Genomic DNA, 22,310 nt, shown 5'->3' with positions numbered 1-22,310 from the left:
AGGTCTCTGTGTATCTGAAAAATTTCTTGCAATGCTGGGTGTACAACAGTATATACAGTGGGTTGTGGAAGCTATGTGGAGAACTGCCCTTGACTTCTCAGGCCAATGAAAGGTATTCAACAAATGGTCTGATTCTGATTAAGCCTCTAATCCGAAAGGATATTAATTTATGTCCATCCAGGCTGGTTATATCTTGACTTAATATCTGAAAGGAGAGACTTGAACAATGAGTTGGGACATTTTCCCTGAGCAGTAATTCTGAGCAGACCAGGCACAGAGTCTTATCTCTTACAGAAAAAGTCTTTCTTTGCTATCATTCTTTTCTGGTCTATGGGTCTCGTGGTCCCAGAGTAAGGATGGCAGGTATCTTGGTTTGAGTTCTTCCAGAAGCTAATGCTGAAGCAAAGATTTAAGTTCAAGTAGCTGAGCTATTTAAAATCCTAAAAGATGATGCTGTTAAATTGTTGTACTCAATATGCCAGCAAATTTGGAAAAACTCAGCAGTGGCTATAGGACTGGAAAAGGTCAGCTTTCACTCCAATCCCAAAGAAGGTCAATGTCAAAGAATGTTCAAACTACCATAAAATTGTGCTGATTTGACATGCTAACAAAGTTATGCTCAAAATTCTTCAAGCTAGGCTTCAGCAGTAGGTGAACTGATAATTTCCAGATATACAATCTGGGTTTTGAAGAAGTAGAGGAACCAGAGATCAAATTGCCAACATTCATTGGATCATGGGGAAAGCAAGGGAGTTCCCAAAAAACAGCTACTTCTGCTTCATTGACTGTGCTAAAACCTTTGACTGTGAGAATCACAACAAACTATGGAAGTTCTTAAAGAGATAGGAGAACCAGACCACCTTACCTGTCTCCTGAGAAACCTGTGTGTGGGTCAAGAAGCACAGTTCGAACTGGACATGGAACAATGGACTGGTTCAGAACTGGGAAGGGAATATGACAAGGCTGTATATTGTTATCCTGCTTATTTCACTTACATGCAGAGTACATCATGTGAAATGCTGGGCTAGATGAATTACAAGCTGTAATCAAGATTGCCAGGAGAAATATCAACAACCTAAGATATGCAGATGATACCACTCTAGTGACCAAAAGTGAAGAGGAACTAAAGAGCCTCTTGATGAAGGTGAAAGAGGAGAGTGAAAAAGCTGGTTTAGAACTCAATGTTCAAAAATGAAGATCATGGCATCTGGTCTCATCACTTCATGGCAAATAGAAGGGGGAAAAGTAGAGACAGTGACAGATTTTATTTTCTTGGTCTCCAAAATCACTGTGGCTGATGACTGTACCCATGAAATTAAAAGATGCTTTCTCCTTGTAAGGAAAGTTATGACAAACCTAGACTGTGTATTAGAAAGCAGAAACATCACTTTGCCAACAAAGGTCAATATAGTCAAAACTATGGTTTATCCACGGAGAAGGCAATGGCACCCCACTCCAGTACTCTTGCCTGGAAAATCCCATGGACAGAGGAGCCTGGTAGGCTGCAGTCCATGGGGTCGCTAAGAGTTGGACATGACTGAGCGACTTCACTTTCACTTTTCACTTTCATGCATTGGAGAAGGAAATGGCAACCCACTCCAGTGTTCTTGCCTGGAGAATCTCAGGGATGGGGGAGCCTGGTGGGCTGCCATCTTTGGGGTCGCACAGAGTTGGACACGACTGATGCGACTTAGCAGCAGCAGCAGCATGGTTTATCCAGTAGTCATAAATGGATGTGAGGGCTGGACCATAAAGAAGGGGTTGAGCCCAGAAGAATAGATGCTTTTGATATGTGGTACTGGAGAAGAAGACTCTTGAGAGTTCCTTGGACCACAAGGAGATCAAACCAGTCAATCCTGAAGGAAATCAACCCTGAATATTCATTGGAAAGACAGTTGCTGAAGCTGAAGCTTCAGTACTTTGGTCACCTGATATGAAGACCTGACTCACTGGAAAAAAGAGTTTGATGCTGGGAAAGATTGAAGACAAAAGGAGAAAATAGTGGCAGAAGATGAGATGGTTAGATAGCATCACTGACTCAATAAACATGAATTTGAGCAAATTCCAGGAGATAGTGGAAGACAGAGGAGCCTGGTGTGCTGCAGTCCATGGGGCCACAAAGAGTCACACATGACTTAGCAAGTGCAAAACAACAACAACAGGAACAATAATTCATCTAGTTGGCATTTCCAGGAAACAACAGTAGAAGAGTGGGGAACTGGGAGAGGGAAGCAGCCAGAAAGAGGTGTGTGATCAAGTCAGGGATGCCATTGTCAGCTAGGGCCACTCCCTGCTGGTGAGCTGTGGGCAGCTGCTCAGAGCACACCTCAGAGTTCTGCTGCCTGAAGGGCAAAAGAGATGGGCTGTTATATCCTGCTTACCACTAGCTATTGTTTGAGGGCAGCTGTCTGAAATATGTACATCTTCCCCGACACATTCAGCCTGCTGTTGGCAGGTGCAGAGCAGGATTCAGCAGGCAGAAAAAGCTCTCAAGCAAAGAGATTCAGGTTCTGTAGCTGAAGTTGGGCAGGTGAACCCTGAACAGGTCACAGCAGAAGTTACATGGTCAGGGTTCAGACGACAGCAACTGAATAATAGATGCATGTATGTATCTATCAAAGTACAGGTGCCTGAAAGATACACAGAGAAGGGGCAGGCTTCTGCATGATGCAATGAAATCCCTATGTGCCCCTGTGGCATGTGGTAGTGTTCAGATTTATGTCTTGGTATCAAGAGTGTAAGAATGAAATGGTGAGACGAGATGAAAATCTGGTGCCCAAAATCCACACTTGAAGGAATCAATTCATCCAAAGCATTAAATGTGTAATTAATGCTATCAGGTTATGGAAATGTAGATCTGGAAAGAGTACTGATACTAGATAATAACAATAGTACATATTTTGTAAGTGTCAGACATCCTGCCAAATGCGAATCATGAATTATCTCATTTAGTCTTCACAGGTAGGTACCATTATCACCTTAATTTTTTTAAGTGAGAAAGCTGAGGCACAGAGAGACTAAGTCACTTGTCCAGGGCTACACAGCTAAAGAATATTTGAACCATCCTTATTTGACTTCTCCACTTTGCCAGTGGAGGAATGGTTTCACACTGGGCAGGGTCCTGTCCAAAGTCACACTAATTGCTGCAGGCTGGGTTGGCACTAGAACCTGGGTTTTGGATCCCTCCATGCTCCCTGCTGGCCTCATTTAATTATACACTAATATTTCACCTCTAGCTGCTCTGTCTGGGTGCTAACGAGGCATTGTGATGGGCGAGTCTTGGAGAAATTCCACAGGGTGCTCACCACGTACCTGTTTGCCTTCCATTGCTCCTCTCATCTCCTTGAAGGTTGAAGTGAATTCTCCAATGAAGTCATGTTTGCCATTGGAGTCCCAGTCCCATACTATGCACTGCAACAGAAAAGAAGTTGTTTTTTTTTTTTTTTAAACTTAAGAATGTGTCCACAGCAGCTGAAGGCAATGAAAACTTTCTGGGTCAAAAGTCTAAGATTGCAGCCTGTGGGATGTTGTATGCCTTTGGTTTCCACTGGCTTTACTTAGCATTTTTGCCATGATCTCCAGAAGCCCTGTTCTGCAACAGTGACTAATAATTTGCCCATTTTTCAGATAAGGCCAATAAGACCAAAAGGAGATAAGTGACTTGTCAAAGGTACCATGCAGTGAATGAAAAGTCTGGGATTTGAAAGTAGGTATCCTGACTACAACTCTAATGCTTTCCCCACAGCAGAGCCTCTGTGGTTTGCAGGTGGAATCAGGTGCCTGAGTTCATGCCTGTAGCTTCCACAGTGGCAGCGATGATTTGATCATATGAATCACATTTTCTTTTTCTTTTTTTTCTGCAGGCAAAAGAGCGATGCTAACAAAAACGAGTAAGAGAGCCAAAAAGTGAGATCATTAATTATACCCAAGCAAAAAAATGGGTGAAAAACAAAGAGGTGAGTTACATTGGTTAAAAAGCAGGCATCCACCACAGTTAAGACACGACCTTCCAACAGGAGGGCTCCATCTAATAGAAGCTACCTTCTGGGCTTCCAAGTAACACTTTGCAGAGTAATGCAGGTTTAATCAGTAGCCACCACTTTGCTTGGTCACATGCTCTTAGATAAAGAGGGAGTCCCCATATTTTCTAGTGTGGAGGTTGGACTAGGGTCTCAAGCACTTCAAATATCACTTCTACATCTGAAACAAGGAATTTGCAATCAGGAACCCCAGACTTCAGATAAGCTCAAGGGAGTAAATGAGACATTTACCTCAGAGGTTTTCCCTGGAATATTGGGGTACATGGGGCATACTGGCTTTTTCTTGGGATGAAGAACATGCTGGTCAGTCCTTCCTGGCAAACTTGATGTGTAAATCTATTTTCTGACTCTGTGGGATACTGCACAGACCTAAAATGAAATACTGCCCCAAACAAAACATAATCTCCCCCTAAACTTATTCCTGGGCTTCCCTTGTGGCTCAGCTGGTAAAGAATCTGCGTGCAACACAGGAGACCTGGATTCAACCCCTGGGTTGGGAAGATCTCCTGGAGAAGGGAAAGGCTACCCACTCCAGTATTCTGGCCTGGAGAATTCCATAGACTGTATAGTCCTTGAGGTCACAAAGAGTCAGACATGACTGAGCAACTTTCACTTTCTTTCTTTTCTTTCAAATTTATTCCTACTCATTTGTTTTCTGTCACAGTGGATTTATCAACCTCCATCCAGTGGGTAACATCACTCAGGAAGCACTCTGTGAACAGCACACTGCCAAACACTTGTCCACTGATGTCAGCTACTCCCCACAGGGGTTTTTCTCTCTCTCTGTCAGCTCCTGCCCACTGACCCTGGCACTCACACAATCATTATCTGGAGCCAGAAGCAAAGGAAAGCTTGTCCAGCTTGGACACAGAAAGAGAAGAAAGTGTGTTCCTGGAGCTGTTTCTTTTAGGCTCTTAACTTTGCCCAGTAGTGAACTCAGCCCTGGGACACCTGAGTCTGATGGTCAGATACCCAGTCTTCAGTCTTGGGGAGAGGCAGATAAAAATGTAAAGGGGTCAAAACCAGTAAGTGAAGAGAAGAGGAAGCAGACTATTCTACACTCCCTTGTGTCTTACTGTGTTTCTTTTTAACTCTTCCCTAGGATATAGGGAAAGCAGGAGAGTAGGATTGACATATGTATACACTACCATGTGTAAAATAGATAGCCAGTGGGAAGCTGCTGTGTATATAGCACAGGAACCTCAACCTTGTGTTCTGTGATGACCTAGATGAGTGGGGTAGGGAGGGCAGAGGTCCAAGAGGGTGGAGATACATGTATACTTATGGCTGATTTCACTTTGCTGTACAGCAGAAACTAACATGTCATTGTAAAGCAATTATCTGAGAGAATAGCTTTGAAACATGTATATTATCAAATGTGAAACAGATCACCAGCCCAGGTTGGATGCATGAGACAGGGTGCTCAGGGCTGGTGCACTAGGATGACCCAGAGGGATGGGATGGGGAGGGAGGTGGGAGGGGGGGTTCAGGATGGGGACCACATGTAAATCCATGGCTGATTCATATCAATGTATGGCAAAAACCACTACAATATTGTAAAGTAATTAGCCTCCAACTAATATAAATTAATGAAACAAAAACAAAAACAAACAAACAAAGAAGAATATAGGCAAAGCAAGAGAGAATGTATATAATACTTTGGTTTGTCACTGAATCTGAAGCAAAACTGTCACTTCTTCTCTGCCCTGTCTTAAGTTTCCAATCATGCTTCCGTTAGTTACTGCCCTTCTTCCATCTGCTGCCATAACGTTCAAGACGTTTGCTCTCTTTAGGGGCAGAACCCCCCTGGGGTGGAGGATGAGTCAGGCCCAGCAGGGCTCCAGGCCCCGCCTCGTTGGGTGGGCAGGACTGCTTACATAGGCTCTGCTTCTTCAATCAGTGTCATTTTTCATCAGGGCAGTTGCAGAATTCTGTTTTGACCTTTTTCAGAAGGGATCCCAGAGGAAGGAAGACACAGTGAGGCATAAACATAAAAACACTATTTTCCTCTCTCTCCCTGCCATGAAGCTGGCTTATATGACAGCTCTGATGCAACTGACAGAGGAATGCATCTTGGTGAAGAGTAAACAGATCAACTGCTCTGCAGAAAAGTTGAGACAGAGGAACGGTTCTTGGTATAAATCAATAAGGAAGCCTTGACAGACTGGTGAGAGAGTAGCAGCTCAGAACTATCTACAAGCCAGGAGGCCTTCTCGAGTTCTTAAGCTCACAGTGGAGTTTATCATCTTAAAATATCTAAGCTTGATAGATGGTCTTATCAACGCCCTTGTTTACAGAGAAGGAAATTAATGAAAGAGAAGGGAAGTGACTCCTACAAGTTCATCCAGTACAGGATGGAGATGAAGTCCAGGTTTCCTACCTACCTAATTTCCACCCAGTCACAAAACATCAAATCATAATAATTACAACACATATAGTGCTTACTATGTGCCAGAAACTGTTCTGACTACTTTACCCAGCTTCACATATTACCCAGAACAATTTTCATTATGCCCATTTTACAGATGAAGAAACCAAGGCACAGATAGGTGAAGTAAGTTTTCTAAAGTACATATCTAACAATAGGTAATCTTTGAATGAACAGAAGTTAAACTTTAAAGTTTGCTCTAACTGATCATTTCATATGAACCCAAGCAATTAGTTTTTATGGTCTCTAATCCTGTACATTAATCTTGAAGTGACAATATTATTGTTATCATTTACAGATATCAGTCACAGGGTTCAGTTCAGTTCACTTCAGTCACTCAGTCATGTCTGACTCTTTGTGACCCCATGGACTGAGCAGGTCAGGCTTCCCTGTCTGTCACTAACTCCCGAAGCTTGCTCAAACTCACATGCATCAAGTTGGTGATGCCATCCAACCATCTCATCCTCTGTAGTCTCTTTCTCTTCCTGCCTTCAATCTTTCCCAGCATCAGGGTCTTTTCAAGGAGTCAGTTCTTTGCATCAATGGCCAAAGGATTGGAGTTTCAGCTTCAGCATCAGTCCTTCCAAAGAATATTCAGGACTGATTTCCTTTAGGATGGACTGTTTGGATCTCTTTGCAGTCCAAGGGACTCTCAAGAGTTTTCTTCAACACCACAGTTCAAAAGCATCAATTCTTCAGTGCTCAGCTTTCTTTATAGTCCAACTCTCACATCCATACATGACTACTGGAAAAACCATAGCTTTAACTAGATGGACCTTTGTTGGCAAAGTAATGTTTCCACTTTTTAACATGTTGACTAGGTTGGTCATAGCTTTTTTTTTTCAAGGAGCAAGCCCCTTTTAATTTCACGGCTGCAGTCACCATTTGCAGTCATTTTGGAGCCTTCAAAAATAAAATCTCTCACTTTTTCCACTGTTTCCCCATCTATTTGCCATGAGGTGATGGGACCAGAGGCCATGATCTTAGTTTTTTGAATGCTGAGTTTTAAGCCAGCTTTCCCACTCTTCTCTTTCACTTTCATCAAGAGGCTCTTTAGGTCCTCTTCACTTTCTGCCATAAGGGTGGTGTCATGTGCGTATCTGAGGTTATTGGTATTTCTCCCCAAAATCTTGATTCCAGTTTGTGCTTCACCCAGTCTGACATTTCACATGATATACTCTGCATATAAGCTAAATAAGCAGGGTGACAATATACAGCCTTGATGTACTCCTCTCCCAATTTGGAACCAGTCTTTTGTTCCATGTCTGGTTCTAACTATTCCTTCTTGACCTACATACAGATTCCTCAGAAGCCCTGTAAGGTGGTCTGGTATTTTTTTTTTTGTGATCTACACAGTCAAAGGCTTTGGTGTAATCAATAAAACAAAAGTTTTTGTTTTTTGGTATTCTCTTGCTTTTTTGATGGTCCAATGAATGTTGGCAATTTGACCTCTGATTCCTCTGCCTTTCCTAAATCCAGCTTGAACATCTGAGATTTCACAGTTCACGTAGTGTTGAAGCCTAGCTTGGAGAATTTTGAGCATTACTTTGCTAGCCTGTGAGATAAGTGCAATTGTGCAGTAGTTTGAACATTCTTCAGCATTGCCTTTCTTGGGATTGGAATGAAAACTGACCTTTTCCAGTCCTGTGGCCACTGCTGAGTTTTCCAAATTTGCTGACATATTAAGTGCAGCACTTTACCAGCATCATCTTTTAGGATTTGAAAATAACTCAACTGGAATTCCATCACGTCCACTAACTTTTTTTGTAGTGATGCTTCCTAAGGTCCACTTGACTTTGCATTCCAGGATGTCTGGCTCTAGGTGAGTGATCACACCATCACAGTTATCTGGGTCATGATCTTTTTTGTATAGTTCTGTGTATTCTTGCCACCTCTTCTTAATATCTTCTGCTTCTGTTAGGTCCATACCATTTCTGTCCTTTATTGAGCCCATCTTTGCATGAAGTATTCCTTTTGTATCTCTAATTTTCTGGAAGAGATCCCTAGTCTTTCCCAGTCTATTGTTTTCCTCTATTTCTTCGCATTAATCACTTATGAAAGCTTTCTTAACTATCCTTGCTATTCTTTGGAACTCTGCAATCAAATGGGTATATCTTTCATTTTCTCCTTTGCCTTTAGCTTCTCTTCTTTTCTCAGCTATTTGTAAGGCCTCCTCAGACAACCATTTTGGCTTTTTCCATGTCTTTTTTCTTGGGGATGGTCTGGATTACTACCTCCTATACAACGTCATCAACCTCCATCCATAGTTCTTCAGGCACTGTCTATCAGATATAATTCCTTGAATCTATTTATCACTTCCACTGTATAATTGTAAGGGATTTGATTTACATCATATCTGAATGATTTAGTGGTTTTCCCTACTTCCTTCAAGTTAAGTCTGAATTTTACAATAAGGAGTTCATGATCTCAGCCATAGTCAGCTCCTGGTCTTTTTTTTGCTGACTGTATAGAGCTTCTTCATCTTTGGCTGCAAAGAATATAATCAAACTGATTTCAGTATTGACCATCTGGTAAGGTCCTTGTGTAGAGTCTTCTCTTGTGATGTTGGAAGAGGGTGTTTGCTATGACCAGTGTGTTCTCTTGGTAAAACTCAGGTTAGGCTTTGGCCTGCTTCATTTTTTATCCCAAGGCCAAATTTGCCTTTTACTTCAGGTGTCTCTTGACTTCCTATTTTTGCATTCCAGTCCTTTATGATGAAACTGACATCTTTTGGGGGTGTTAATTCTAGATGGTCTTGTAGGTCTTCATAGAACTGTCAGCATTACTGATGGGCATAGACTTGGATTACTGCAATATTGAATGACTTGACTTGGAAATGAACAGAGATCATTCTGTTTCTGTTGGGAGAGCTTCCCTTTGGGAGAGACTGACTGTAGGGGTTAGAGTCTTGTTCTGATGGGCAGGGCCATGCTCAGTAAATCTTTAATCCAATTTTCTGTTGATGGGTGCGGCTGTGTTCCCTCCCTGTTGGTTGACCTGAGACCAAACTATGGTGGAAGTTATGATAATGGTGACCTCCTTCAAAAGGTTCCATGCATGCACTGCCACACTCAGTGCCCCGACCCTGCAGCAGACCACTGCCGGCCCACGCCAGAGACTCCTGGACCCTCACAGGCAAGTCTGGCTCAATCTCTTGTAGGGTCACTGCTCCTTCCTCCTGGGTCCTGGTGTACACAAGGTTTTTTGTGCTCTCCAAGAGTCTGTTTCCCCAGTCCTGTATAAGTTCTGTAATCAAATCCCAGTGACCTCCAAAGTCAAATTCGCTAGGGGTTCTCAGTCCCTTTGCCAGATCCCCAGGTGGCGAAATCTGTTGTGGGTCTTAGAACTTTCTTAACAGTGAGAGAATTTCTTTCATATAATTGTTCTGCAGTTTGTGGGCCATCTGCTTGGTGGCTCTGTGGTGGGGTTAATGGTGACTTCCTCCAAGAGGGCTTATGCCACAGGGCGTGTGACCAGGTCTCCTTTACCCAGAGCCCTTGCCACTGTGTCAAGCCACTGTTGACCTGCAGTTCCACAGGAGACACTCAAACACATTTCTGGCTCAGTCTTTGTGGGGTCTCTGGGTCCTGGTGCACACAAGGTTTTGTTTGAGCCCTCTGAGCATCTCTGGTGGGTATGGGGTTTGATTTTCAATGTGATTTCACCCCTCCTTCCATCTTTCTGGGGCTTCTCCTTTGCCCTTGGATGTGGGGTATCTTTTTTTGGTGGGATCCAACAGTCTCCTGTTGATGGCTGTTCAGCAGTGAGTTTTAATTTTGGAGTTCTCACAGGAGAAGATGAGTGCATGTCCTTCTACTCCGCCATCTTAGACTCCACATTGGTCACAGGCTTAGAGAGATTAAAGACTTGACTAGACATATAGACAGTGAAAAGATGGATTTTATTTCTTGTTCTTGTCCAGTTGCTCTGACATGGACTTTCAGCATTATGTTGAAAAGAAGGGGCAAGAACAGGCATTCTTGTCTCATTTCTAAACTTGGAGAAAAAGCTTTAACATTTTCACAGTTGAGTAAGATATTAGCTGTGGGCTTGTCATAGGCAGCCTTTATTATGTTGAAGTAATCTCTAATTTTTTGAGCATTTTTACCAAGAAAAGTTGTTGAATTTTGTCAACACGGAATTGCTAAAGCAATCTTGAGAGAAAGAATGAGGCTGAAGATGTCACTTCCTGATTTCAAAATATATTACAAAGCCATAGGAATTAAAACATCATGGTACTCCCATAAAGACAGATCTGTAGGCCAATGGAACAGAATAGATAGCCCAGAAATAGCCATGTATGTATGGTCAGCTGATATTTGATAAGGTGTCATAAATACACATTGGGGAAAATGTAGTCCCTTTAACAGGTGATTTTTTGAAAATTCAATATCCTTATGCCAAAAAAATGAAATTGAATCCCTACCTTACATCATACATAAAAATCAACTCAAAATGGATTGAAGGCTTAATCATGAGACTTGAAACTGTAAATCTCCTAGAAAAAAAAACAGGGGAAAATATTCTTGATGTTTGCCTAGGCAATGATTTCTTGGATATGATACCAAAAGCACATGCAACAAAAGCAAAAATAGACAAGTGAGACTACATCAAACTCCTACAGGAACTATAAAAATCTTCTGCATAGCGAAGGAAACCATCAATAAAGTGAAAAGTCATCCTACAGAATGGGAGAAGATATTTTCAAACTGTATATCTAATAAGGGATTAATTTCCGAAATATATAAGGAAATCCTACAACTCATTACCAAAATATTCCCCAATAACCTGATTTAAAAATTGTCAAAGAACTTGAACATGTTTCTCCAAAGAAGATATACAAATGGCCAACAGATAGATGAAAATATGCTCATGGTCATTAACTGTTAGGAAATGCAAATCAAAATGTGCACTCATCTTCTCCTGTGAAAGCACCAAAATTGCAACTTTTGAACAACTATTGACAGAAGGATGCTGGAACCCACCAGAAAAGATACCCCTTGACCAAAGACAAAGGAGAAACTGCAGTGAGATGGTAGGAGGGGGTGCAATCATGGTAAAATCAAATCCTATGCATGCTGAGTAGGTGACCTACTAACTGTAGAACAATAATACCAAAAAAGTTCTCCCACTGTTGTGAGGGTTCTGAGCCCCACCTCAGGCTTCCCAGCCTAGAGATCTGGCAAAGGGACTAGGAGTCCCCAGAGAATCTGACTTTGAAGGCCAGTGGGATTTGATTACAGACCTTTCAAAGGACCAAGGGAAACACAGATTCCACTTTTGTGGGGCACAAACAAAATCTTGTGTGCACCAGCTCCCAGGAGAAATGAGTAGTGAACCCACAGGAGACTAAACCAGACCTACCTTCTAGGGTTGTAGAGTCTCCTGTGGAGGCATGCATCAGTAGTGGTTCACTGTGGGGGTGGGGGCACTGGCATCAGCAGCTCTGGGACGTGCCCCTTGGCATAAGCCCTTTCAGAGGTCACCATTAACCCTACCATAGAGCCTGTAGACCTCGGGGTTGGGTCACCTCAGGCAAAACAACTAACAGGGAAGGAGTACAACCCCACCCATCAGCAGACAATCAGATTGAAGTTTTACTGAGCATGGCCCTACCCACCAGAGCAAGACCGAATTTTCCCCAGCACTAGTTCCTCCCATCAGGAAGCTTACATGAGGCCCTTAGCCTCATCCACCAAAGGACAGATAGAAGAAGCAAGAATTACAATTTTCCTTTTACCAGAAGAAAACCACATCACAGAAAGTTAATCAAAATGAAAAAGCAACTGATTATTTCCCAGATGAAGGGACAAGATAAAGCATCAGAAAAACAACTAAATGAAGTAAAGATAGGCAACCTTCCAGAAAAGAAAATCAGAAAAATGATAGTGAAGATGATCCAGAATCTTGAAAAAAGAATAGAGAAGATGCAAGGAGTGTTTATCAAAGACCTAGAAGAACCAAAGAACAAACAGACAGATGAACAATACACTGGAAGGAATCAGTAGCAGAATAATTGAGGCAGAAGAATGGATATGTTACTTGGAAGACAGAATGGTAGAAATCACTGCCACAAAACAGAATATAGAAAAAGGAATGAAAGAAAAAAGACTGTAGACAGTCTAAGAAACCTCTGGGACAACATTAAATACATCAATATCTGCATTATATGGGTCCCAGGAGGAGAAGAGAGGGAGAAAAGACCTGAGAAAATATTTGAAGGGGTAATAGTTGAAAACTTCCCTAACATGGGAGAGGAAATAGTCAACCAATCCCAGGAAATGCAGAGTGTCCCAGGCAGGATAAACCCAAGGAGGAATATACCAAGGCACAATGTAATCAAATTGCCAAAATTAAAGACAGAGATAAAATATTAAAAAACAAGGCAAAATGATAAAATAACATACAAGGGAACTCCCACAAGGTTATCAGCTGATTTCTCAGTAGAAACTCTACAAGCCAGAAGGGAATAGCATGATATACTTAAAGGGATGAAAGGGAAGAACCTACAACCAAGAATACTTTACCCAGCAAGACTCTTATTCTAATTTGACAAGAGAAATCAAAGGCTTTACAGACAAGCCAAAGTTAAGAGAATTTGGCACCACCAAACCAGCTTTATCACCAATTGTGATAGAACTTCTCTAGGAAGGAAACACAAGAGAAGGAAATGACCTACAAAAGTAAACCCTGAACAATTAAGAAAATAGTAATAGGACCTTACATATTGATAATTACCTTAAGTGTAAATGGATTAAATGCACCAACCAAAATACCTAGACTGGCCAAGTGGATGAAAACATGTACATGTATGCATTTCTACTTATCATATCACTCTACTTAACCCCCTAAATTGTATGTAATTATTTTATATTGTTGGAGAAGGAAATGCAAGTGTCCTTGCCTGGAAAATCCCATGGACAGAGTAGCCTGGAAGGCTGCAGTCCAGGGGGGTCACAAGAGTTGGACATGACTTAGCAACTAAACATTGCCACCATTTTATATTGTTAGGTTAATCATGCTTCCATTATGGCTTGGAATTGTAATTATCTTTTATTTTTTGTCATATTATTGATTGTGAAAACTGATAAGCATCTTTTCATACTGTGATTTTGTAACTATCATGATTGGTCAACAGAAAACAATAGACTTCTATATCAATAAAACTATCATTTAATAGAAAAACCTGTAATCACTTTTAAAAATCCAGATGCACATTAGAATTATCTTGAAATTTTTTGAAAAATGCAAGTTCCCAGGTGTTTTTTTTTTTCCCTCCAAAGCTCCAGATGTGATTCTAATGAGCATGGTGTTTTTTAAAAAGTATCTTTGATATTAATTTCTAATATTGATATTAGCTTCTCATTTATATACTTTCTTCTCTGCAATCACCCTCTGTGTCTTTTCAGTCTTTTAAATTTATTGAGGCTTTCAGTAGCTAAGTCAAGATCTTTTTTGGTAAATGTCACATTGCACTTGAAAATATGTGGGTTATTCTCAAGTATCTTAAGATATTGATTTCTAACATAATGCCACAGTAATAGAACAGATTCTGTATAATTTCAATACCTTTAAACCATAAAATTTTTGCACCTTGTTTTATGTCCCTGGATGTGTTCCTGTGTCTCGTGGTTTATAGTCTATAAGAACTTGAGTAGAATTTGTATCCTGCTGTTGTGTGAAAATTATATAACTCTTATGTTCAACTGGTTCATAGTGCTTTTCAGATCTACTATACCCTTCTACTTTTCTGTATTGAGTCTATTAATTTTTGAGAGTTTGATATTGAAACTTCAGCTAAAAATCTTAATTTATCTACTTAAAAATAATTATATAGTGGAGCTATATGTAACTTTCTTCTATATTTTCCAAGTTTCTTGTAAATGTGTTACCATAGTTTTGTAATTAAAAAAATTTTTTTAAAGAGTATTATTCAGCCTTAAAGAAGAAAATCTTGCCATTTGTAACATGGATGGGCATTATGTTAACTGAAATAAGCCAGTTACTGATGGATGATAGTAGCCTGATTCCACTTTTATGAGGCATCTATAACAGTCAAACTCATAGAAGCAGATAATACAGTAGAGGCTGCTGAGGGGTGGGCGAAATTGGGTGCTGTTGTAGTGTGTACAAAGTTTTAGTCACTCAAGTTAATTAGCTCTAGAGACCTGCTGTACAGCACTGTGCCTATAGCTTATAACATAGTGCTGTGCACTTTAAAACTTGTAAAGAGTGTAGATCTCATGTCACATGTTTATATCACAAAACAAGCCAAAAAGACATAAAGAAACATCGGGATGTGTAGGATCTGTCTGTTACCTTGATTCTGGTGATGGTTTCACAGGTCCAAATTAACAAAATCATATGCATTAAATATGTATAATTCTTTATATGTCAATTAAATAAAGCTGTCAAAGAATCTCAAATAGAGATTTTCCTCAACAATCTGGGTGGGTCTGATATAATCGGTTGAAAGCCTTAAGAGCAGAATGAGGCTTCCCTGAGGGAGGAGAAATTTTGCCTTGGGATCATAACTTAACTTTAGTTCCACTGGAGGGTTCCAGTCTGACCTTCCTGAGGGGCTGCTCTAGGGATTTCAGACTTGTGAAGCTAGCCCCCCACAACAGCATAAGCCAGTTCCTTGCAATAAATCTATTAATGTCTATCATCCATTGGTTCTGTTTCTCTGGTTAATCTGGCCTATGCACTTCCCCTCACCTTCTGCCTTGACATTCATAACTTCATGTGAGTTTTCAGTGACAATTGGTCTTCTTGCACTGATATGCCAATGTCTATTGAACCCTTAACTTTGTCCTGGGCATTGTTCTAAGCTCTAATACTTAATCTTCACAGTAACACCATTAGTGGGACACTATTATTGTCATCTCCACTTTACAGATAGGAAGCTTAGACACACAGAGAGAAATGATCTACTGTTATGAAATATTTTGGTGTTTAAACTACAACTGGCTTTGAGACCAAAGCTCTTGGGATCTGAATGTGATTCATTTCCTGGAAGGCCAGGACAAGCTAGCTACCCAAACTGTGTTTATGAAACTACATAACTGCAGCTCATCACTGCAGAGTCCTTATAGTAAAATGGAATCTATTCTTCTTCCCTTGCTTTTTAAATTTTACATATGTTTAACATTGTAACCTGTCATTTGTCCAGGTAAATTAGGGTTCACTGTTGACTTTCTCTAGGCTCCTTGGTTATACCATCCCCAAAGCTTCCAGTGCAATTTGTTTATATCTGCTTTGACATGTCTCTGGCTACATGGTCACCACTGGTCTATATCCATGACTTGAAGGAAACTTCTGAGTACTGAGCTTTCTATCAGAGTTTAGCTAAGTTCTTGGTCACAAGCAAGAACTCAGATAAATCTGTGATGAGTTCATGAAAAAGGTTTTTCTCCTTAAATTAAGTGGATGGCAGTTCTCAAATTGGTCCAGTTGTCACATTGCAAAGGGAAGGTATCAAAATCAACTGGTTAATTTTTATTAAAAGAGATGATTAAACTAGGTAATGTGTTTTGGAATAGTTATTTATTTTGGCTATGCTGAATCTTTGCTGTTATGTGCAGTCTTTCTTTAGTTATGGTGAGTGGGGGCTACTCTCTAGTTGTGGTGGGCAGACTTATTGTGGTGGCTTTGGTAGTTGTGGCATGTGGGCTGTAGAGGGTGGGCTCAGTAGTTGTGGCACAGGTTTAGTTGCCCTGAGGCAAGTGGGATCTTCCCAGACCAGAGATCAAACTTGTGTCCCCTGCATTGCCAGGAGGATTCTTAACCACTGGGCCAGCAGGGAAGTCCTTTATTCCTTTTGCAATTTTCTGTTCCAAAGTCTGAGATGATCAGATTAAAGTTATAAAATTATTAATTATCCAATTAATGTAACACTACTGCCTTTATTGTATTTGCAAGGTATCTTTACACCTCTTGAACAATTGAAATTCAATTATTAATCTTCTCATGGTGATCCTCACAAGAGCATCATGAGATGGCAGGTCCATTTTCACAGATGATGTTGCTAAAATGCAATAAAGCAACTAAAAGTGGCTTATTCCCAAGAACTGAATTAGCCTGTGGACCTGGGTTTATTTCTCCATACCCAGGGTCCTTTTCATTACACTACATAGATTCATAATATATTCATGCCAGGTGCCCTTTCAATGGCAGGCTTTTCTTCTTCCTTTTTTCTTTCTTTTTTAATTTTTTAAAATTTATATTAATTGGAGGCTAATTACTTTACAATATTGTAGTGGTTTTTGCCATACATTGACATGAATCAGCCATGGGTGTACATGTGTTCCCCATCTTGAACCTCCCCTCCCACCTCCCTCCCCATCCCATCCCTCTGGGTCATCCCAGTGCACCAGCCCTGAGCATCCTGTCTCATGCATCGAACCTGGACTGGCGATCTGTTTCACATATGATAATACAAATGTTTCAATGCTATTCTCTGAGATCATCCTACCCTCGCCTTCTCCCACAGAGTCCAAAAGATTGTTCTATACATCTGTGTCTCTTTTGTTGTCTCGCATATTGGGTTATTGGTACTATGTTTCTAAATTCCATATATATGTGTTAGTATACTGTGTTGGTGTTTTTCTTTCTGACTTACTTCGCTCTGTATAACAGGCTCCACTTTCATCCACCTCTCTAGAACTGACTCAAATGTGTTCTTTTTAATGGCTGAGTAATATTCCATTGTATATATGTACTATAGCTTTCTTATCCATTTGTCTGCTAAGACATCTAGGTTGCTTCCATGTCCTGGATATTATATACAGTGCTGTGATGAACATTGGAATACACGTGTCTCTTTTAATTCTGGTTTCCTCGGTATGTATGCACAGCAGTGGGATTGCTGGGTCATATGGCAGTTCTATTTCCAGTTTTTTAAGAAATCTCCACATTGTTCTCCATAGTGGCTGTACTAGTTTGCCACCAACAGTGTAAGAGGGTTCCCCTTTCTCCACACCCTCTCCAGCATTTATTTCTTGTAGACTTTTGGATAGCAGACATTCTGACTGGCGTGTAATGGTACCTCATTGTGGTTTTGATTTGCATTTCTCTGATAATGAGTGATGTTGAGCATCTTTTCAAGTGTTTGTTAGCCATCTCTATGTCTTTGGAGAAATCACTGTTTAGTTCTTTGGCCCATTTTTTTGATTGGGTTGTTTATTTTTCTGGAATTGAGCTGCAGGAGTTGCTTGTATGTTTTTGAGATTAATTCTTTGTCAGTTGCTTCATTTGCTATTATTTTCTCCCATTCTGAAGGCTGTCTTTTCACCTTGCTTATAGTTTCCTTCGTTGTGCAAAAGCTTCTAAGTTTAATTAGGTCACATTTGTTTATTTTTGCTTTTATTTCCAATATTCTGGGAGGTGGGTCATAGAGGATCCTGCTGTGATATATGTCAGAGAGTGTTTTGCCTATGTTTTCCTCTAGGAGTTTTATAGTTTCTGGTCTTATGTTTAGATCTTTAATCCATTTTGAGATTATTTTTGCTTATGATGTTAGAAAGTGTTCTAGTTTCATTCTTTCACAAGTGGTTGACCAGTTTTCCCAGCACCACTTTTTAAAGAGATTACCTTTTCTCCATCATATATTCTTGCCTCCTTTGTCAAAGATAAAGTGTCCATAGGTGCATGGATTCATCTCTGGGCTTTCTATTTTGTTCCATTGATCTATATTTGTATCTTTGTGAAAGTACCATACTGTCTTGATGACTGTAGCTTTGTAGTACAGCCTGAAGTGAGGAAGGTTGATTCCTCCTGTTCCATTCTTCTTTCTCAAGATTGCTTTGGCTATTCGATATTTTTTGTATTTCCATACAAATTGTGAAATTATTTGTTCTAGTTCTGTGAAAAATACCATTGGTAGCTTGATAGGGATTGCATTGAATCTATAGATTGCTTTGGGTAGTATAGTCATTTTCACAATATTGATTCTTCAAATCCATGAACACGGTATATTTCTCCATCTATTTGTGTCCTCTTTGATTTTTTTCATCAGTGTTTTATAGTTTTCTATATGTAGGTCTTTTGTTTCTTTAGGTAGATATACTCCTAAGTATTTTATTCTTTTTGTTGCAATGGTGAATGGTATTGTTTCCCTAATTTCTCTTTCTGTTTTCTCATTATTAGTGTATAGGAATGCAAGGGATTTCTCTGTGTTAATTTTATATCCTGCAACATTACTATATTCATTGATTAGCTCTAGTAATTTTCTGGTAGAGTCTTTAGGGTTTTCTATGTAGAGGATCATGTCGTCTGCAAACAGTGAGAGTTTTACTACTTCTTTTCCAATCTGGATTCCTTTTATTTCTTTTTCTGCTCTGATTGCTGTGGCCAACACTTCCAAAACTATGTTGAATAGTAGTGGTGAGAGTGGGCACCCTCGTCTTGTTCCTGATTGTAGGGGAAATGTTTTCAACTTTTCACCATTGAGATTAATGGTTGCTGTGGGTTTGTCCTATATAGCTTTTATTATGTTGAGGTATGTTCCTTCTATGCCTGCTTTCTGGGGAGTTTTTATCATAAAGTGGTGCTGAATTTTGTCAAAGGCTTTTTCTGCATCTATTGAGATAATCATATGGTTTTTATCTTTCAATTTGTTGATGTGGTGTATTACATTGATTGATTTGTGGATATTAAAGAATCCTTGCATTTCTTGGATAAAGCCCACTTGGTCATGATGTATGATCTTTTTAATATATTGTTGGATTCTGTTTGCTAGAATTTTGTTAAGGATTTTTGCATCTATATTCATCAGTGATATTGGCCTGTAGTTTTCTTTTTTGTGGCATCTTTTTCTGGTTTTGGTATTAGGGTGATGATGGTGGCCTCATAGAATGAGTTTGGAAGTTTGCCTTTCTCTGCAAATTTCTGGAAGAGCTTGAATAAGATAGGTGTTAGCTCTTCTCTAAATTTTTGGTAGAATTCAGCTGTGAAGCCATCTGGTCCTGGGCTTTTGTTTACTGGTCAACCACTTGTAAAAGAATAAAACTAGAACACTTCCTAACACCATACACAAAAATAAACTCAAAATGGATTAAAGATCTAAATGTAAGACCAGAAACTATAAAACTCCTAGAGGAGAACATAGGCAAAACACTCTCCGACATAAATCACAGCAGGATCCTCTATGACCCACCTCCCAGAATATTGGAAATAAAAGCAAAAATAAACAAATGGGACCTAATTAAACTTAAAAGCTTTTGAACAACAAAGGAACCTATAAGCAAGGTGAAAAGACAGCCCTCAGAAGGGGAGAAAATAATAGCAAATGAAGCAACAGACAAAGGATTAATTTCAAAAATATACAAGCAACTCCTGCAGTTCAATTCCAGAAAAAATTAATGACCAAATCAAAAAATGGGCCAACAAACTAAACAGACATATTTCCAAAGAAGACATACAGATGGCTAACAAACACATGAAAAGATGCTCAACATCACTTATTATTAGAGAAATGCAAATCAAAACCACAATGAGGTACCATTACACGCCAATCAGGATGGCTGCTATCCAAAAGTCTACAAGAAATAAATGCTGGAGAGGGTGTGGAGAAAAGGGAACCCTCTTACACTGTTGGTGGGAATGCAAACTAGTACAGCCACTATGGAGAACAATGTGGAGATTTCTTAAAAAACTGGAAATAGAACTGCTGTATGATCCAGCAATCCCACTCCTGGGCATACACACTGAGGAAACCAGACCTGAAAGAGACACGTGCATGCCAATGTTCATCACAGCACTGTTTACAATTGCCAGGACATGGAAGCAACCTAGATGCTCATCAGCTGATGAATGGATAAGGAAGCTATGGTATATATATACACAATGGAATATTACTCAGACATCAAAAAGAATTCATTTGAATCAGTTTAATGAGATGGATGAAACTGGAGCCCATTATATAGAGTGAAGTAAGCCAGAAAGATAAAGACCAATACAGTTTACTAACGCATATATGTGGAATTTAAAAAGATGGTAACGATAACCCTATATGCAAAACAGAAAAAGAGACACAGATGTACAGAACAGACTTTGGGACTCTGTGGGAGAAGGTGAGGGTGGGATGTTCTGAGAGAATAGCATCAAAACAAGTATATTATCAAGGGTGAAGCAGATCACTAGCCCAGGTTGGATGCATGAGACAAGTACTCAGGGCTGGTGCACTGGGAAGACCCAGAGGGATGGGATGGGGAGGGAGGTGGGAGGGGGGATCGGGATGGGGAACACATGTAAATCCATGGCTAATTCATGTCAATGTATGGCAAAAACCACTACAATATTGTAAAGTAATTAGCCTCCAACTAATAAAAATAAATGAAAATAAATAAATAAATAGAGACCATCAAAATTAAATGCTAACAGAATCAGTAATATAGGAATCAGACTGTGTTTTCATATTAGTTAGTCCAGACCAGTCTCCTAACTGCAACTTTTTGGAAATCAGTCAATGCTCTGTCATTTTAAGGAGTTTTAGGCAAATATACACAACTGTATTTCAGGATAGTATGACTAAGGATTTGGGAGAATTTCATTCATAGTTTAGTACTTAGAATGTCTTCTTTTTTGTTGAAATTCAATGACAACCCTTAACACAAAATTGGTTTAGTGATTTACACAGGACTAAACATCTATAAAAAAGAGTATAAAATGTCTATTTGTTTACTTGGTGGTTGTGACTTGGATACAGACAGACCTAGGTGAGGTGTGTCCATGAGAAGAGGGTCCACACTCCTTTGATTATTTTATCATTACTTGATTGTTTTTACTCACTACAGACTTGGCAGTAACTTTCTAACATAAACTCATATACTAGCATGGGAGTTAAAGTAGTTTCTCCATTTGTAATGTGAGCACTCTGATTTGGATCTCTGAGTTTGGCAGGACAGGCTGCATAGGGAGTTAAGAAAGAAATCTGCTCAGTAGAGCAGGGATGAAGCCTAACCCTGGGAGATGGGCACATGCAGCATCTGGATGGAGGGAAGAGTCTCTCAAATGAACATAATGCAGGGATAGCCACAGGAATGCGGCAGGGCTGGGGCCTCAGCCATCTGCATCTCGGGGAGTCACCTTTGCTGGGCTGGTGGGCAGGACTAGTGGACGTCTGTTTATCTGAGAGCCCGAGTATCTTCTGGGGACTCAACCTAAGGGGAAGAGGGAGTAGGACAACAAGATGGGCCCAGGAAAAAAGAACTATTTTTTCAAGGAGTGGGCAAGGCTGCACAGAATCTGGTGACCGTCGCTCAGAATTTTCCATAAGTTTAACCCCATAGATTCATGTCTGAGTTCTAGGAAAGGAGTTGTAAGTAGAAAGGTAGCCTGAGCAGTTTTCACAAAATAGCAGGGTCATATGTAGGTCAGGAGAAGAGAGGGAGTTAGATGCGCGAGAGGCCCAGATTTGAGCATGCTGAGGGCTCAGTGTATGTATATGCAGGGGATGTGCTGCTGGGGGCTGAGGGCAGGGGGATGGCAGCGCAGCCACTGCAGGGTGGTCTGGCAGCTTAGAGAGCACAGTCTGGGCCTCCACACACTCAGGCACCTAGGTACCAAGGCAGGAGCAGTAGCAGTGGAGAGGAAATGTTGCTGAAATCTTAGGTATCCATGGAAGATGACACCCTTTGGTCTGGGGGGCTAATACTTCCCATGAGCTTCTGATACAGTTAGAGTGGGGAAGGGCCCTCAGTGGTCTTCAGGGGAGGCAGAAGCAGGAGGTGATGCACAGGAAGAGGCATGGCCCAAGCCAGAGGTAGCAGAAATGACATGTGGGTGAATATATGCAAGAACCAGCTTGAAAAATTCAAGAAATAGTTGAAGGGTGGCCTTTA

At 40.4% G+C, this 22,310-nt stretch overlaps 1 protein-coding gene across 3 annotated transcripts in view; it reads right to left on the bottom strand.

Moving 5' to 3' along the window:
• The window catches only part of CPNE4 (copine 4), a 689,746-nt gene that overhangs the window by 51,082 nt on the left and 616,354 nt on the right, over positions 1 to 22,310 (bottom strand). For all 3 annotated transcript variants that reach the window (XM_070466753.1, XM_070466751.1, XM_070466752.1), the window contains one exon: positions 3,313 to 3,411. In XM_070466753.1, coding sequence (XP_070322854.1) covers positions 3,313 to 3,411 — 99 coding nt within the window. The remainder of the gene's footprint in view (positions 1 to 3,312; positions 3,412 to 22,310) is intronic.

Source organism: Odocoileus virginianus, chromosome 4, assembly GCF_023699985.2.
Source record: "Odocoileus virginianus isolate 20LAN1187 ecotype Illinois chromosome 4, Ovbor_1.2, whole genome shotgun sequence".
Lineage (NCBI taxonomy): Eukaryota > Metazoa > Chordata > Mammalia > Artiodactyla > Cervidae > Odocoileus > Odocoileus virginianus.
The sequence above is the reverse complement of the archived record's forward strand: the minus strand, read 5'-3'. Positions and strand labels throughout refer to the sequence as shown.